The sequence below is a fragment of the Leptonychotes weddellii genome, chromosome 4 (genome assembly GCF_054177405.1).
Source record: "Leptonychotes weddellii isolate Sample4059 chromosome 4, ASM5417740v2, whole genome shotgun sequence".
Taxonomy (NCBI): Eukaryota; Metazoa; Chordata; class Mammalia; order Carnivora; family Phocidae; genus Leptonychotes; species Leptonychotes weddellii.
Window position 1 is genome coordinate 52,626,879 of NC_138372.1, and position 19,608 is coordinate 52,646,486.

At 34.6% G+C, this 19,608-nt stretch overlaps 1 protein-coding gene across 5 annotated transcripts in view; it reads left to right on the forward strand.

The window, feature by feature from the left end:
• Window positions 1–19,608, forward strand: part of LRRC7 (leucine rich repeat containing 7) — a 508,503-nt gene that overhangs the window by 241,001 nt on the left and 247,894 nt on the right. For all 5 annotated transcript variants that reach the window (XM_081818633.1, XM_081818631.1, XM_031041667.2 and 2 more), the window contains exon 4: window positions 8,984–9,101. In XM_081818633.1, coding sequence (XP_081674759.1) covers window positions 8,984–9,101 — 118 coding nt within the window. The remainder of the gene's footprint in view (window positions 1–8,983; window positions 9,102–19,608) is intronic.

Here is a 19,608-nt window from a genome sequence, read left to right on the forward strand (position 1 = left end):
TTTTTTTTTTTAAAGATTTTATTTATTTATTTGAGACAGAGAGAATGAGATAGAGAGAGCATGAGAGGGAGGAGGGTCAGAGGGAGAAGCAGACTCCCTGCCGAGCAGGGAGCCCGATGCGGGACTCGATCCCGGGACTCCAGGATCATGACCTGAGCCGAAGGCAGTCGCTTAACCGACTGAGCCACTCAGGCGCCCCTTTCCTAAAAGATATCTTTTGAGGGGTGCCTGGGTGGCTCAGTCAGCTGAACATCCTATTCCTGATTTTGACTCAGGCAAGCCCCGCATTCAGGCTCTGCACTCAGCAGGGAGTCTGCTTGAGATTCTCTCCCTTTCCTTCTCTCTGCCCTTCCCCCACTGCTTGTACACTCTTACTCTCTCTCTCTAGTAAATAAATAAATCTTAAAAAAAAAAGATATCTTTTGACAGTTGTTTTAGTGAAAGTGTCTTGGTAGTAAACTCAGTTTGTCTTTATCTAAAAATGCTGTTATTTTGCCCTTTTTCTAAAAAATAGCTGTAAATATTATATTATTTACTCTTAGTATTTTAGTAATAACATCTCATGAGTCATTGCTTTGTTTCTCACTCTTGATCTTTAGAAGGTAATCTCTCTTTGATAATTTTAAGATCTACTGCCTTTGATACTCTACAAATTCATGTAAGTCTAGATGTAGGTTATTTTTCATTTAACTTATTTAGAATTTTTTGAGATTCCTCAATCTGAAGATGAGCTTCTCTCAACAATTTTGGAATTCCTCAGGCACCTCATCTTTTTCTCTAATAAATTTTACTTAAATTTTAAAAGCTGTCTTACTGTGTTCTTCATGTCATTTAACCAGTCTTTTCTACTTTCCATCCCCTTGTTTTTCATTCAGTTAATTTCTTCTTAACATCTATTCACTATTACTTTCTCCAGCAATGTTTATTCTTCTCATCTGTGAGCTCTCTGTGATAATCTCCTCTTCTATCATCATGCTTTCAAATCAGGTTTTTATTTCTTTAAACCTATTAAATGCATATAAATTGCATTTTGTGTTTTATAATTCTAATATCTGCATTATTTAGAAGCAAGATTATTTGTTTTTCTGCATCATCTCCTTCAGTTGATTATTTAATTTTATATTCAGTGATTTTTTTAAAAAGTGATCCCATATTTCTTAGAACTTTAACTTTGGGAATTCATTGAGGTCTGAATTTAAAGTGTATTCCTTCAGAGGAGATTTGTATTTATTTTTACCAGGCATTTGGGGGCAATAGTAATCTAAGACAACCTGTAACTCTGGATTGGGTTTTAGGGAGCCTTATAGATACTGTGAATTCCAGACCCTAATTCAGGGGAAGATAGGCTGTGGTTGGTAAGCCCTAGAAGGCTAATTTTCATTTTTCTTTCTGTTTTTATTTCTTCCTTTCCTTTTTTTGTACCATTTCCTTTCCTTTCCTCCCTCCCTTCATTCTTTTCTTCCTGCTGGCCTTCCTTCTTTCCTTTCCTTTCCTTATTTGTTTCTTCTTTATCTTTCTTGTTTTTTTTTCTTTCCCTCCTCTTTCTCCCTGTTTTTCCTTCCTTCCTTCCTTCCATCCTTCCTTCCTTCCTTCCTTCCTTTCTTCCTTCCTTCCTTTCTTCCTTCCTTTCTTCTTTCTTTCTCTTTCTTTATTTCTCTCCCCTTCCCTCTTCCTTTCTTTTTCTTTTCTTTCTTCTCACTTAACTCAGAGTCAAAACTGAAAAAGGCATGCCTTCCCCACTGACCCTCTTTGAAGAACTCAGTTTTTTCTAGTTCATGCACAGATGATATCATCCTTAGGAAACCCCAACTCTAACTGGAGTCGTCTATAAGCCAATCTCCCACTTTGTTCAGACCCCAAGCAGTTTTCCTTCCCTGTTTGCAAAAATATCTAAGCCTTCAGGCACCGTAGACCAACATATATCACCAGAGCAAAAGTTAAATGTAGACCTACTTAACCCAATGTATTATTATTTTCTTGTTATTCTGGAATTTGAGGGATTTTGTACTTTACAGCCAGAGCTTAGTTATGTGTTAAAAGTGTGTGTGTGTGTGTGTGTGTGTGTAGCTTTGCTGAACTAAAATGTTCTTTGAATATTTAGTCCACCATACTGCTAAAAACAGAAATTGACAGTATTATTTCATGCCTTTTTAAAAAATATGTATTTATTTATTTTAAAGAGAGAGAGCACACATGGGTGGGGGGGGGCAGAGGGAGAGGGAGAGAGAGAGAATCTCAAGTAGACTCTTGCTGAGAGCAGAGCCCCACACAGGTGCTCGATCCCACGACCCTGAGATCATGACAGGAGCCCAAATCAAGAGTCAGATTCTGGGGCTACCCAGGTGTCCCTCATTTCATGCCTTTAGTTTCAATGATGAACATGGACCATAGCATATAATAGGTATTCACTAAATATATTTTAAACGCATGTAAATGTAGACTCAGAGCATTCACTCCAAGATCCAAGTCTCCTCATGCTTTAAAACAAATCATCTGAAACTAGATTAGGTTACACATTCTTTGAGTTGGGAGTATCTCTAGATGCTACAGAAAGTTATAATGTTATCCCTCTTTAGTCTTCATCTGCCTAACTTGTGCCAGGTCTTGGGTGATCCATTTTTTCATCACCCTTTCCAGGTATACTTTCATGAATCCACCCCACCACTATCAACATAATTTGGTGCAGATATCCTACTTCTGTGTTTACATAACACCTGATATTTATCTTCACACAGTTTTTTTTTCACATTTAATTAATTTATTGTGTAAATATTAAATTGTAAGCAATCTGAGCTCAGTTGCTGTGTCTTATTCACTTTGTGTCCCTTGCACTTAGCATAGTATCTCATTTGTAGCAAATATCAATTCATGGTTTTCCATGAATAAATGAATAATATACCTCTTAGAATATACATTTTTGGGTCTAAGTGTGTTTTATTTTCTACACTCAGGCCTTTATCTTTTCTGTCAGCTCCTTAGAAAATATCTAACCATTGCTTTCTGGAGTCAGTAATTTAAATTGCATACTCTTCTCAAACCAATTTCTGTCAGAGTTAAATTCTTTTCTTTCACCCAAGAAAGAGAACACTTCAGTGCAAAAATATTTTAAGACTCAAAACAGTTTTAATATTTTTGAAATGTGAAATATCATTAGCAAATGAAAGACAGGATAACCATTACCATTAACAGTCTTACTCTAATTAGCTATTAATTATATTTGCTGTTTTATACTATATGAAAGAATCACAGCTAGTTCATAATCATTCTATTTCATTTTCATTCAAAGCTTGAATCTTGAAAGAATCATTAAAATGCCTTCTTAATTTCTTTGCCAATTTGTAGACATCATGACTCATATTCAAAATTCACTGCTTTGTTTATGAAATTTAGATTCCACTGAGATTGTTTACCTATCTGAAACTTCCAGTTCAGTGAAGTACCACTCTCAGCTGGAATTTATCTCTGTCCTCATTTTCCCTTGACTTATCTAAGTATACTTTCAAAGATATTTATGCAGCATACACTATGTACAAGACATGGTGCTAGCCACTTTGGCATGTACAAAGGTGAAACAAGTTGATACCAAGATGAATTAGACATGACTCCTGGCTTCAAAGACCTCATGATCTAGAAAGATAAGATACAGGGGCGCTTGGGTGGCTCAGTTGGTTAAGTGTCTGCCTTCAGCTCAGGTCATGTTCCCAGGGTCCTGGAATCAAGACCTGTATCAGGCTCTCTGCTCAGGGAGAAGCCTGCTTCTCCCTCTCCCTCTGCTGCTCCCCCTGCTTGTGCTTTCTCTCTCTGTCAAAAAAATAAATGAAATATTTAAAAAAAAAAAAGAAAAATAAGAAATAGATTACTATATAAGTGTGCCTCTGTATCTGTGTATACAAATATTCAGAATGGCCAGCAGTTATTAGCTCTTACGATGTGCCAAACACAGTTTTACACTTTTACAAGTGATTCGTTTCATTAATTCCAAGGCTACTGATCATAAGACATGTCATTATTGTACCACAAAGGTAGATACATTCCTTAAAAATTATAGCTTGGTTTTTTTTTTTTGAAGATTTTATTTATTTAGAGAGAGAGAGAGAAAGCGAGTCAGCAGGGACAGGGGCAGAAGAGAGAGAGAATCTCAAGCAGACTCTATGCTGAGCACAGAACCTGACTTTGGGCTTGATCTCACAACCCTGAGACCATGACCTGAGCCAAAACCAAAAGTTGGACACTTAACTGCCTGAACCACCCAGGAACTCCCAAAATTATAACTTGCTCTTGACTATAAGATTCATTACAAATATCAAAGATGTTAATATGTGAAAAAATGCAGTACTTAAAACTAATGAAATATAGTAACTCATTTAATCATCTCAACAACCCTTGAGTTAGGCAATGTTATTTTTCCCATTTTTACAAATCAGGAAATTCATAGAGTTCAGAGACGTTAGGTAACTTGCCCAAGATCACACAGCTAGTAACTACATGCATGGGAATTGAACCCACATCAAGCTGATTCCAAACACCATGCTCTTAGCCTCTATACCACAGGAGTCTTAGATTCTCCATGTAATAGGGTGTTCAGGAGTTTCCAAAGCTTTTGTTCCTGATATAGCTTCATTTAAAATTGGAGAAGAATTGGGGCACCTGGGTGGCTCAGTCAGTCAAGTGTCTGCCTTGGGCTCAGGTCATGATCTCAGGGTCTTGGGATCAAGTCCCGTGTCAGGGGGAGTCTATTTGTCCCTCTCTCTATGCCCTCCCCCCAACTCATGCTTGCACTCTCTCTCTCTCAAATAAGTAAAGTCTTTAAAAAAAGAAAATAAAATAAAATTGGAGAAGAATATAGGGATCTCTATCAATTCTTTTTCTTTAATTTCATTTTTTACAAGTTTGTATTTAAATTCCAGTTAGTTAACATACAATGTAAATTAGTTTCAGGTATAGAATTTAGTGATTTATCACTTACATACAATACCCAGTGCTCATCACAACAAGTGCCTTCCTTAATACCCATCACCCATTTAACCCATCCTTCCACCCACCTCCTTTCCAGTAACCATCAGTTTGTTCTCTATAGTTAAGAGTCTATTTCTTGGTTTCTCTCTCTCTTTTTTTCCCCCCTGCTATGTCCATTTGTTTTGTTTCTTAAGTTCCACATATGAGTGAAATCATATGGTATTTATCTCTCTCTGACTGACTTATTTAACTTAACACAATAGTCTCTATCTCCATCCACGTTGTTTATGAATGGCAGGATTTCATTCTTTTTGATGGCTGAGTAATATTCCATTGTGTATATATACTATATCTTCTTTATCCATTCTTCAGTCAAAGGACATTTGGGTTCTTTTCATAATCTGGCTACTGTTAATAATGCTGCTACAAACATCAGGTTGCATATATCCCTTCAAATTAGTATTTTTATATCTTTTGGGTAAATACTTAGTAGTGGAATTGCTGGATCCTAGGGTAGTTCTATTTTTAACTTTTTGAGGAAACTCCATACTGTTTTCCAGAGTGGTTACACAGTTTGCATTCCCAGCAATAGTGCAAGAGGGTTCTCCTTTCTCCACATCCTTGCCAACACCTGTTGTTTCCTGTGTTGTTAGCCATTCTGACTGGTATGAGGTGATACCTCATTGTAGTTTTGATTTATATTTCCCCGATGATGAGTGATGTTGGTCACCTTTTCATGTATCTGTTAGCTATCTGTATGTCTTCTTTGGAAAAATGTCTATCCATGTCTTCTGCCCATTTTTTAACTAGATCATTTAGTTTTGGGTGTTGAGTTTTATAAGTTCTTTATAGATTTTGGATACTAAGCCTTTATCAAACAATGTAATTTGCAAATATCTTCTCCCATTCTGAAAGTTGCCTTTAGTTTTGTTAATAGTTTTGTGCAAAAACCTTTTTATTTTGATAAAGTCTCAATAGTTTATTTTTGCTTTTGTTTCCCTTGCCTCAGGAGACTTATCTAATAAGAAGTTGCTATGGCCGATGTCAAAGAGGTTATTGCCTGTATTCTCCTCTAGGATTTTAATGGTTTCCTGTCTCACGTTTAGATCTTTCATCCATTTTGAGTTTACTTTTGTGTATGATGTAAGAAAGTTGTCCAGTTTCATTTTTTTGCATGTTGCTGTCCAGTTTTCCCAACACCATTTTGTTGAAGAGACTTTTTCCATTATAGAAAACCCAAAAGACACCACCAAAAAATTTGTAGAACTGATACACAAATTCAGAAAAGTCGCAGGATTCAAAATCAATGTACAGAAATCTGATGCACCAATCATGAAGCAGTAGAAAGAGAAATCAAGGAATTAATCCCATTTACAATTGCACCAAAAACTGTAAGAAACCTAGGAATAAACCTAACCAAAGAGGTAAAGGATTTCTACTCTGAAGACATAAAACACTGATAAAAGAAATTGAAGATGACACAAAGAAATGGAAAAACATTCTATGTTCATGGATTGGAAAAACAAATATTGTTAAAATGTCTATACTACCCAGAGCAATCTACACATTTCATGCAATCCCTATCAAAATACCAAGAGCATTTTTCACAGAGCTAGAACAAACAATCCTAAAATTTGTATGGAAGCACAAAAGACCCTGAGTAGCCAAAGCAATCTTGAAAAAGAAAAGCAAAGGTGGAGGCATCACAATCTGGACTTCAAGCTCTATTACAAAGCTGTAATCATCAAGACAGTATGGTACTGGCACAAAAGCAGACATAAATCAATGGAACAGAATAAAAAACCCAGAAATGAACCCGCAACTAATGGTCAATTAATCTTCGACAAAGCCAAGACCTATAATTAATTCTTGAGAAAAATTGAGAATTTAGTTGAGATGATTAAACTTGAATTAAAAAAAACGTTTTGAAAATCATTTGTCTGAATTTTGTATAAAATTGTTATAGTAATCAGATTAAAGAGTTGTTGGTACATCTTTTACCAAGATCAGTCATGAGTCAACTGAAATTTTAAAATCTATAAATCTATAATTAACCACATTGCATGTGGATCTAATGTTCCTCAGAGAATGATAGAGACTGAGCAAATGTTTAAATTAATGCCTACCATGAGTATAGACATTTATTTTTCTATTTTTTAAAGTGAAAGTTAGTAGTTAATGAAAACAATCCATCAAAGTTCTCTTTTCTAGGTTTCATAAAAAGAGGTAGCAACACTTCTGTGTAGCATGTCAAAATTCTAGCATTACATGAAGTATTGGAAATAATCTTTGTAAGGAGCCAAAAATGGCTAACCAAAAGAAGAAACTGTATATTTTATCTAAGTAACAACCAGCACAATTTACTTTTTAGAAAGCTAATGAGTTAAGAAATAACAACTACGTACTACATTGTTTTTGCCTATAAGTAATGAAGTACATGAAAGAACAAACGGTAGTTAAATGTACTGTGGGCCAATTGCATAGTCATGGATACCAGATGCTTTATCTGTGGTAATTCAGCAAAATAGGATTAGAAATGTCAAATAGAAAAGATCTCATTAAGATAATTCTTCCAGAAATTGGGCGCCTGGGTGGCTCAGTTGGTTAAGCGACTGTCTTCGGCTCAGGTCATGATCCTGGAGTCCCGGGATCGAGTCCCACATCGGGCTCCCTGCTCGGCGGGGAGTCTGCTTCTCCCTCTGACCTTCCCCCCTCTCATGTGCTCTCTCTCTCTCTCACTCTCTCAAATAAATGAATAAATAAAATCTTTAAAAAAAAAAAAAGATAATTCTTCCAGAAATGAATAAGAAATTCTGTCCCAACTGTTCATATCTTGAGCAGTCAAAATAAGATTGACATGGCTAAAAAAAAAAATCTAACATTTTTTCCCAAAATGTGGTACTGGAAACATGTACATCAAAATAATTAGATCGCTAGAGTGCTTGATTACAAATGCAGATTTTGACCCCCATCCCAGACCTAAGTCATTAGTACTTCTTTGGGTAAAGTCCAAGAATCCATATTTTAAATAAGCACCTCCACTTAACAATGTTTAAAACCATGCTGGACCTGTAAAAAAAAAAAAAAAAAAGAAGAAGAAGATAGCAGGAAGGGAAGAATGAAAGGGGGGATTCAGAGGGGTAGACGAACCATGAGAGACTATGGACTCAATGAAACAAACTGAGGGTTCTAGAGGGGAGGAGGGTGGGGGGATGGGTTAGCCTGGTGATGGGTATTAAAGAGGACACGTACTGCTTGGAGCACTGGATGTTATCCGCAAACAATGAAACATGGAACACTACATCAAAAACTAATGATGTAATGTATGGTGATTAACATAACATAATAAATAAATAAATAAATAAATAAATAAATAAATAAATAAATAAAACAAACCATGCTCGATTTGAGAACTATTGCTTTAACACTTGACTCTTCCCCATGTAGTACTTTGGACTGATGGCAGAAATGAACCAATCACTAGTTATTTTTTTTACCAAGTTTCAAAAGTTAAATATTTCATTTGCTAGATATTTGTGAAGCAGTGTGGAGGGACATAAAAGAAATGTGAGCCCATGTATTCAGTTGTATTGCAGTTCTTTGATGTTATATTAAAAATTGTCAAACAAGATCAAATGGAAGTACTACATGGTTGCAGAGAAAGAGAATTGAGATTATCCTGGTAGCTGTGGGAATAGAAAGAAAGGGACAACTCCAGAAAGTATTTGAAAGAAAAAAATCAGTAGGATCAAAGGCAAATTTAACATTAATAGTAAACAGAAGGGTAAAAATAGAATACCTTGTGTTTTGAACTTGGATAGCAGAGAATAGTGAGGCATGAACATGGAGATGGAATGTGAAGCATTCTGAGAAGAATTGAGAGTATGAGTGTGGGAGGTGAGACTTTTGCAGCTGGCCCTTTTATTACCCCATTTATAAAAATGGTGAACTGAATTTTGTTTCTGAGTTTATATATGAAAGGATTTAATCAAATTGAGATCTAATTAATCATTATTTTCTTTTACAGCAATTGTTCAACTGTCAAGCTCTAAGAAAACTAAGTATTCCTGATAATGATCTTTCAAATCTGCCAACCACTATTGCTAGTTTAGTTAATCTTAAAGAACTCGACATCAGTAAAAATGGTAAGATTCTCATCTTATCTCTAAATAACTTGAATTTTTAATTAAGAATGTGCTTTGTTTTCTCTTAACAAATGATATACAAATAACACTTTTTATTTGATTTTATTGTAACTCGAAGTTAATTTTGTTGAAAAGGTAAATCTTAAACTATAAATCTTTTGTAATGGTGACCTATTGGACACTTCCCTCCTGATATTGGGAACAAAATAATTATACCCTCTATCATCAATTTTGTTCAACATTATACTTGACAATATAGGCTGTGAAAAAGGCAAGAAGAAAAAAGATGTAAGAGCTTGAAAGGAAGAAATCGTTCTCATTTTTCACAGAAAATCTTAAATAATTTATAGATAAACTTTTAATATATGAATAAATTTACAAGGTAGTTAGCTATAAGATAATAATGGAAATTCAATTGCATTTCCATTTATCAGAAAAAGAGTTTACAAAAATAAAGTTTGAAAATATTATGCTACTTAAAATAAAATCAGAAATATCAATTATCCAGGAATTAATGTATTAATAGAGTACAAGTCCTCAAAAGAGAAACCTACAAAGCATCATATAGATATTTTTGAGATTCAGAGTATTAGTTACCCAGAAAAGGTAGGAGCAAATTATCCTGGGAAGGAGTTGAAAGGGATTCTGGGTTGCTAGTCATGTTTAATTTTCTGGCTTAGGTAGTTGTTACTTATGTTTGTTGCAAAATTCTAGTCTGCTTTTCTTTTTATTTTGTGATATCCATTGAAATGTTTATTATACAGTATCCATTAAGATATATATTTATAGCTTGTGTGTATTTTTCTATGCACGTTGAAACATCAATAAAACATTTGTTTAAAAAAATTAAGAAGTAACAATAAATTTTATTAAGACAAAAAAAATTAAACTATAAATCAAAGTGAAAACTTCTCTCCCCTCCACTTATTAAAGTCCCTGACTCACTCAGGCCTTTTTTCCCCCTCTGTATTCATATATCTGATTTGATCTTTTATAGAACATTTTACGAACTTTACACTGTTTATTTTTCTCATAATCAGAGTAAAATTTTTTCCAGCATACTCAGTGAGGCCTACCGGTTCACCCTATTTGGAACTGAACTCCCAATTTCCCTTCTGCTCTATTTTCCCCATAGCACTGACCATCTTCTCAGTATTGTAGAATTTACTTATTTATTATGGTTATTGCGTATCTTTTCCTGCCTCAGAATATAAATTTTGTTATTAGACGGGAGGGATTTTTCTGTTTTGGTCACTGATATGTCTTGAGCAGTAGCTGGAAAGTAATAAGTGCTCAGTAGTATTTGTTATATTTCTGGCCAAACTTACATGTGTGGTGATGTTGTTAAATGCTGATGCTGATGTTGATATTCTTGCTGATGACATTTTCCTTCAAATGTTTGTGGGAGTCTCCCGTGTCCTCAGATATTCATAAATCTTGATTTCCTTCCATATGAATGTGGCTCCTCATTTTATTAGAATAAAGCAAGGATTAATCAAAAAAGTTAATGTCTAGGCACTTTAGGATATAAAACATAATCCCTCCATCATTAAGCAAGTTGGTTAAACTTTGTGTGTGTGTATGTGTGTGTGTTTGTGTGTGCATGTGTGTGTTGCTTCGGTTTTTTCAGGCAATATGTTTGGTGCCAAAGGAACAGGCGTGAACAAAACAGGTCTCTGCCCTCGTGAAACGTACATTCTAGTGGATGCATTAGACATTAAATAAGTAATTATGGATGATTAAATAAAAAATTAGAGTGAAGATACATTGGATGTGAATGGGCATGTATACCAGTGGAATAAATCCATTTGGTGTGGTTAGGGAAATTTGCCCTAAGAAATGATACCTAAGCCCAGACAGGACAAAAAGAAGTTGTTATTCAATGGGTATAAAATTTCCTTTATGCTGGATGAATAAGTTATAGAGATCCATTTTATAACATGATGCCTATACTTTACAATATTGTGCAATTCAAAATTTGTTAAGAGGGCAAATTTCATGTTAAATGTCTTATCACATAAAAGCAAATAGTTGGGGGACAGAAGGAAACTCTAGGTGGTTCTGGATATGTCTATTATCTTATTTGTGATGATGGTATCATTGGTATTTGCATATGTCCAAAGTCATCAAGTTGTATACATTAAATATATGTAGTTCTTCGTGTATCAATTATACTTCAATACTATTTTGTTATTACGGAATAGTTCAATAAAGGCTATGGCTTGAGGAATTCCCTGAGGCACAGTAGCATCTGAATAAAGGAGAACATTTCATCTGAAGAAAACAATAGGGTGCAAACAGGGACACACACATCTTTCTACATCAACCTAACTTACCACATAGAGGGTTTTTAGGAAGACAATTATAAAAGGACCATGTGTTGACTTAGAGAGAATGGCAGCTAGATTTAGGTGCACTGAAAGATGACATTGTCTACCTTTATTCTTTTAAGAATAGATTTATAGGCCACATATTTGTGTGCGTAGATATTTCTGTACTTATATTGCTTATATACTTAAATACATTCACACATCAATTTCAAATTACAATTCTGAGAGATATCATATGGCCAAAAATAACACATCCCTTGGCCTTCAGGCAGGTTTAGCTGAGTAGTCTGAGTAAATAAATATCTATTTTTTTCAAGAGGATTAGAAAAAAAATCATCCCCAAATATAAACACAAAACTCCTAAGAAACATGTTATTTTATAATAATCTAGTTGCACTCTTACATCAAGAAATTTTTGTTGCCAGGAAGTGAATTGCAAGTTACACTTCTTTGATTCAGAAAGAAGTGTGTGAGCATCCTTAGAAGTCCTTGTGAATGTTATTTAGGAAGTTTTTGCTGTGCTTATGGTCTCTGTATTCTGGAAATATTTATACAAAAATACATGCTAGACATAGTGAAGCAATCTGCAAAATAGTATAGTACAAAGTTTTGATGAACATGATGATATATCAGCCATTGATGGAAGTTATGCAAAAAGTAAAAGATTTTGACATATCAGTCCTTTCACAAAATTACACCTACAAAAGCTGTCCTTGAATTCTGTGGCAGAGACCTAGACAGTTACTTAAAGAGCATAATATATCCTTTGGGAATCTGTCAAGGGAAGAAAGAGTAGATAGGAAAAAATAAGTGCAGTGGCAGCGTCACAATTGACAAGGTTGGAATAGTCCTGGTGGAGGAGTCAAGGTATGAGTGAATGTAATCTGTATTGGCATTTAGATACCGACAGTAGAATGTTTAATTTTGAGGCAGGGACTCACTCAAGTACTAGTCAATCTAGGCAAAAATTTGCTTGAAATATCCTTGAATTTGATAAGTGACCTTTTATGATGAAACTAATTCACTTGGAGGCTGAGGTTAAATCTGATCTTGATGGTCCATGTGGCCCCAAATCTTTACTTTTCATATCCATTTCTGCCACCTGACATCCTGATTCACCATTTTCCCTCCATAATTCAAAAATACTCTTTTATATTAAAAGCTTTTTATTTAAGTGAACTATTGTATACAGAAAAGATATCTACACAATTTGTATGAATAGCTTTCATCTACCTCTCTAACCACAACTCCAACCAACTCATATCCCCTTTCATTTCATTCTCAGGTAATGCCAAATTGTTCCCAAATGCATCAGCCTGGTTACTTACGACACAAGGAACAATACTATTTTCTCTGCCCAAAATATTCCTTCCTCCTCACAACTGTACCTCCTCAACCAGAGTCTTCGGCACCTTTGAAAGACAATTCAGATATCATTTATTCTGAGAAATATTCCTGACCCCTTTTACACAAAGAGAATTAATTGTTTAATCTATGAATATGCTATTAACCTTTATTTAGGTCTTAATTTGTATCTTCCAATAAGGTTTTGTGATTTCCTTCAAGAGACACTTGAGCACATTTTATTAAAGTTATTTCTAAGCAGTTTATTAGTTTTATATTGTGTTCATTTTTTAAGTACTTTTTAAAATTTTAGCTGATGTTATATGGAAACATTACTAATTTTGATATCTTGATCTTATATTCAGCCATGGTGCTGAATAATGACCACTGGATTCTTCAGAATTTCTATGTAAAAAATTATATTTTCTGCATATGACAGTTCTTTTCTTTCCCATCCTTATACCTTCATATCTTTTATGTCACTTTTTCAAAAGTTATACTTTCCTAGGAAATCACCTATTCCATCATTTAGATATTCAATTTTATTGTCACACATTGCCCATAGTCTTCTCTTATGCATTTTATAGATCTGTGCCATATCTGTGCCTATTTCTTCCTTTCTACTTCTGATGTTGTTTACTCATGCCATCTGTTTTTTTCCTTTTTCTATCATCCATCCTGCCAGAAGTTTTTCTACTTTACTAATCTTTCTAATAAAGCTTGTTAGTCTCTCTATTAGTTGGTTTATTTTCCATCGTTAATTTTTACTTTTCTACTTCCTACTGCAGCAATTTTTACTACATTCCTTCTACTTTCTTAGGGTTTACTCAGTTGCTTTTAGTATTCTAATATATTTGGGGCTTTTTCAATCATCACCTTATTTTTATTGAACTATATTGCAGACTACATGGTCTGGATGCTACTGATTTCTCATTATTTATTGACTTTCACATTGTGGCCAAGTATATTGTCAATTTTTAAAATATTCCCTTTTGCTTGTAATAAAAAAATAGAAATACACATCATCTGGTTATTGAGTACACACTAAAGATCTACTAATACTACAATATACAATTACATAAGATATATAGGTACATAGAGAGAAAGAGACAGAGAGAGATGAGAGACAATAAAGAAACATTCATGCTGCATGTAAATCACCCTTCCTCTCTTAAGTCTTTCTGTTACCAAATTTACATGCCCCAACCCATGGGTAAATGAATCACTTTCCATGCCGATGGGTCTTTTATCATTTATTCCTCAGATCTTAATTCAATAGTAAAATAAAAATCCTATGTCTAGCAGAGACAAATGCATTTTATGATATTGTGATCTCTGAATAAATAGCCTATGCCTGTTTGTAGAGCTGGTACATAGTCATAATAGAGTAAATTGTTTTATATGATAAAGCAAGACAATGAATGATAAGGTTTAATTAGGCAGTGGTTCAGTTTTAAGTCTGATTGTTGATTTGTCATAGCTTCAGAGAGACTGATACTATAATTTAAGGACTTTAATGAAAATGAATTAACATGAAAGCCCTTCTTAATTCTGCAGCAATTAAGTGATTTTTCTCTCATCCTCTAAAACTTATTTCTGTACAAGAACAGATTTGAACAGCATCATAGTGGGCAAAATCACTATTGTTAGTTAAAATGAAAGGCAATCCAAGTTGAAGGCATTATTATGTGTTTTACTAACTTGCCAATTATTCCACCCTTTCCCCAATGCATGCAAGACACTGACAAATAATATCCTCAAATTTCAGTGAGGAGAGGGAGTTTCTCTCAAACACTCTAGAAAAAGAAGATATGAATAACCAATTAAATGATAAAAATCTTTAAAAATTTGAGCATAAGAGGAACAGAGACTCTAGTAGTATGTATATAAATTCTCAGGGAAATCTATTTTGGGTCACCTTATGTGAGCTGGGGAGAAGATGTTACCATGCAGTTGTTATCAATTAACAATAAATATGCTTTTTCGTGTCTGGCAAATCATTAGACCATTTGTTTAGAGTAAAGCTTAGTATTTTGCCCTATTAAATGTCTCCCTTACAACACTCTTACCATCTTATTTATCTGCAAATCACTAGCACTTCCCTTACTACCTTTCCTTTCTATAGAGTCCACTTCTACCCAAGATTACAGTGTTGAAATAAACTGAGGATTGACTCCCTGTATTTCCATTAGAGAATATGACGGCAACAAATCCCAGGTCTGTTCTCTTGCCACCTTCTCAGCCTGATGCCAGGAGTTTTAACTTTTTTTTTTATTTCATCAAGAAATAAAATCAATAAGCAATGTTCATGTGTATCACTAGCACTTACTCCTCAGGGGATGGGGTTTACAATCTGGTAATATAACTAAATATATATTTAAAAAAAGGAACTGCCCTCACACCCTCATCCTTCTGAGGTCTGTTCTGAGCTCTGTCATCTGAACTGATAACTTTTCCTTAAGTCACAGCAGAGCCTTTTCTGAGCTGAGTGATTATTAACCTGTCTTCTGTGTCTCTGTAAATTCTGGAAAATTGTAAGAGAACAAAATCGAACTGGTAATGAAGCATGTGAGCCCTCTCCCTACTACTATGTACTCCCTCCCAGCGTCAGCATAAACTCCTTGAGAACAAGAACTACTGCACCATACACTGTTTCTAGATCCTCAATAGCCACTATCAATATGCAGGCATAGTAAGTGCTCAATAAAGTGGTTGATTGATAATGAAGGAAAAATTCATTGGTCAAATATGAAGTAAGATTATTAAACAGTTCTTTTTACTATTATGAATGTTTGTTTTTGAAGTAGAGCGAGAAAGGGAGAGAGGCAATCAGGTATCACTTTTCAACTCATTTTGTCTAAGTTAGATTGATTCCTCTGTGAATCAACTTATTGTTGGTCAAAGTCACAAAGACTTCTCAAAATTTTTGCCAGACATATCTTTAAGGTAGAATCAATTGCATGACTATCTTAAATTATTGATTACCTTACCTGCATTTGGTTTCTCTTTTTATAATTCACTAAAATAGGCAGAGTCTTGCAGGAGACCTTTTGATTCTCCTTGCTTACATTCCTACTGAGTTCTTGATTCTCTTCACTAGAGTGGTTAGAGGTAAAGCAAACCATTCCAGTCTGTTTAGTTTTCTTGTTTTTTTCTCTCTCTTTCTCTTAAGATGTAACTGACCTGTACATTTTCTCCCAATTTTAATAACCTAATTGCTGAATGCTTTTGCTTTCTCATATGCAATAGGTTGCTCCCTCTGAAATCTCTCTATAATCATTACTTCTTACTCAGTGGAGTATTGCCTCACTTACCAAATGTTCTTTGGGGAATGCAGGTTTATACACAAACTAATTTTCCAAAATAAAATTATAATTTATCCTTTTATATATCAAAATATTTTATTTTAATCATTCTAGTTGGAAATTGTTCCAAGAATGTTTCATATTGCATTATCTTCTTTAAATTGGTGTAATTAATGCAATTTAACTTTTCCAGGTTGACTCAAGTTCATCATGAGCTATCTTACTGAATTTTTTTTTAGTATGTGTAGCTGCTTACCTCTATACAAGATAAGAATGATAGACTTGCAGAGTTCTGTTAGTAACTTAGTAGTGTTTCCCATCACCCCTTCTATTATTAGACATCAGTTATAATTTATTCATACTGATACCCTGCCTATTTTGAGTAGCCCCTACCTATTCCCTCTAATAAATATCAGTTGAACAGTATATAAAGAATACAAACATTCTGAACTAGGTTTTAGCACTTGTTGCAGATATATTAAATTCAGAAATAAGGAACTTTATTCCTGACAACTACACTCAAAGTTTCAGGAAGTTGATACCATCTGAAATTTGACTGAAGGTAATTATAGAACAAATGCAGTTTACAGTGCCCCATGTAAAAATGCTATGTAGTCAATCTTGAGTGTGCACTAAACTCAGTTCCAGAAAGCTGGGGTTGTTTGTATTTGACCTAGAGAGTACGTATGGAACAAATGCAACACATAGTGCTCTGTTATAAATGCTACATTGCCAATCTTGGGTAGCTAAGACTTACACCCCAAAGTAGTTTAAATTCTAGATTTGATGGAGGCAGCTTAACAGGTAAAATTTGATAGTATTTGGAATAGGGTTGGATGGTTTCAAATTCTGGCTAGCCTCTGAGACTCAGTTTCTCCATTAGTTAAATGGGAGTAATAAACCACTTTAAAAAATTGTTGTGAAGATGAAATAAAGCAAAGTGCTTATAACATTTTCTCAATAAGTTCCATTTTTTTTCTGCTCCTACACCTAATCCAATTTACTAGATATACAAATAGCCTGCCTGCTTTCTCAAAATTGAAAAATAAAAATAAAAATAAAAATCAGTATCACAATGAAAATACAATATTAGATGAAAATATTAAAATCTCATAAACATATTTCCTCCTTTATTTTATACAAGATATAACACTTTGTTTTTGTCTTTTATCGGCTAATGGCACTCATATCCCAGAATGATCCATTTGGACTGATGATATCTGTGAAATTTGGAAAATAAGCTTGTCAACATGCACTATCCACAACTATTATGTGTACTGATTCATACAAAATTTATAAGTAATAAACATAAATTTTAATGCATTTGAGAGAGCACTAACTCACTCAAAATTTGGTATTTGTAGGAAGTCTTTTATAATGTTTGAGTAGAAAGAGATACCTTTGAATCTTAAGCTTCTGTACTAAAATCAAGTATTTCTTTCCATATTTCTAAAGTCTTTTAGTTCATTTCTTCAGGGTATTGATGTGAAAATATAATTAGATCCAATTTAATACACACTTGCTGAGTTTTCATTGTGTTCCTCGGTCTGATCAAGGGACTGTCAGGAATATCAAGAAATTGAATGTCAACTGAAGAATCTCATTCTCCAACTCCAACCTCTTTTCAGATCACTTTCTCTTTTTTTAAATTTTTTTATTAACATATAATGTATTATTTGTTTCAGGGGTACAGGTCTGTGATTCATCAGTCTTATATAATTCACAGCACACACCATATATGGTACATAAAATTATAATTTATCCTTTTATATATCAAAATATTTTATTTTAATCATTCTGGTTGGAAATTGTTCCAAGAATGTTTCATATTGCATTATCTTCTTTAAATTGGTGTAATTAATGCAATTTAACTTTTCCAGGTTGACTCAAGTTCATCATGAGCTATCTTATTGAATTTTTTTTTCAAAAAATTCACAACGCCCATCACCCAGCCACCCCATCCCTCCCACCCCCCTCCACTCCAGCAACCCTTAGTTTGTTTCCTGAGATTAAGAGCCTCTTATGGTTTATCTCCTTCTCTGGTTTCGTCTTGTTTCATTTTTCCCTCCCCTCCCTTATGATCCTCTGTCTTGTTTCTCAAAATCATCATATCAGTGAGATCATATGATACTTATCTTTCTCTGATTGACTTATTTCGCTTAGCATAATACCCTCTAATTCCATCCATGTTGTTGCAAATGGCAAGATTTCATTTTTTGTTGGCTGCATAATATTACATTGTATATATCTATACCACATCTTCTTTATCCATTCATCTGTTGATGGACATCTAGGCTCTTTCCATAGTTTGGCTATTGTGGACATTGCTGCTATAAACATTGGGGTGCATGTGCCCCTTCAGATCAGATCACTTTCTTATACAACTCCAATCATCATTTAACCCTATCAGAACCACCAATCTATTAATATTCTGATGTATCCTTCCAACCTTGCCTTTTTTGTTTGTTTTCTTTTGCCCTCTTTGCATGGCTTGAATTCTGTGGTCTCATCACATGACACCCTTGACGCCCCTTCTCCTTTCATATCACTCTGCTTGCTCAGTAAAATGACAATCCTGGCTGAATCCAACTCTCTACCTATTGCTAAAAGGATCTGGAAAAACCACTCAATCACACTGACCGATATCACTTAAATTCATGATCAAAAATCTGAAGTACAAACTTAACACTTCCCCAAAGTGATGTTATACTTCCCTAGTCCACTGACTCTCCTCTTCTGGTGATTATTTCATTTGTTCTCCTCTGCCTTCAAACTCCCACATCTTCTCTCCCATCTCTGTGGCTACTGATTCTACTCTACTGAAAAAAATTAAAGCTCTCAGATGATAACTTCCCCAGACACTTACCATCATATCTACCCATCCACAAGCATCTGTACCCATAGTCTCTGATTCCTGCCTGTTAGTACAGATGGACTATTCCTGTTCCTCCCTGGAGCCAGTCTCTCCACTGAATAACCACCCTCTCTTGCCTACCCATGGATATCACTCCAGCAATTCTTGCTTTCTATTAAATCATTAAGATTTTCTACTCTGCCTGTTGACTCTAATCAGTGTACACACATGCTGTTATTTTTTCCATTCTAAAGAAAGCTTCTTGGCTCCTCTTTCCTGAATGTCCCCTTCCCCCTTGCAGCAAAAGCTGTATCTATAATTTCTTTCCCCTCATCTCTCTTAAACCATTCTAGTCTTTAAGCCCACTACTTCTCCAAAATCATTTCAGTCAGGGCATCCTGATCTCCGCATTTCTAAATCCATAGGCAGTCTTTGGCCATCATTTCATTTGACCTATCAGCGTCATTTCAAACAACTCATCACTTCTTCCTACTCGACACATTTACTTCATTTGGCTTTTAGGAGTCAATACTCACTATTTTTTGTCCCATCTGTCTGATTGACTTTGTTCAGTTTCGTATGCTGATTCTTCCTATCCTCATTTTGGAGTCCTTTATGCTTCAGTTCTTGGTCCTCCTTTCTTCATTATCTTACATCATTGGTGTTCACATTTT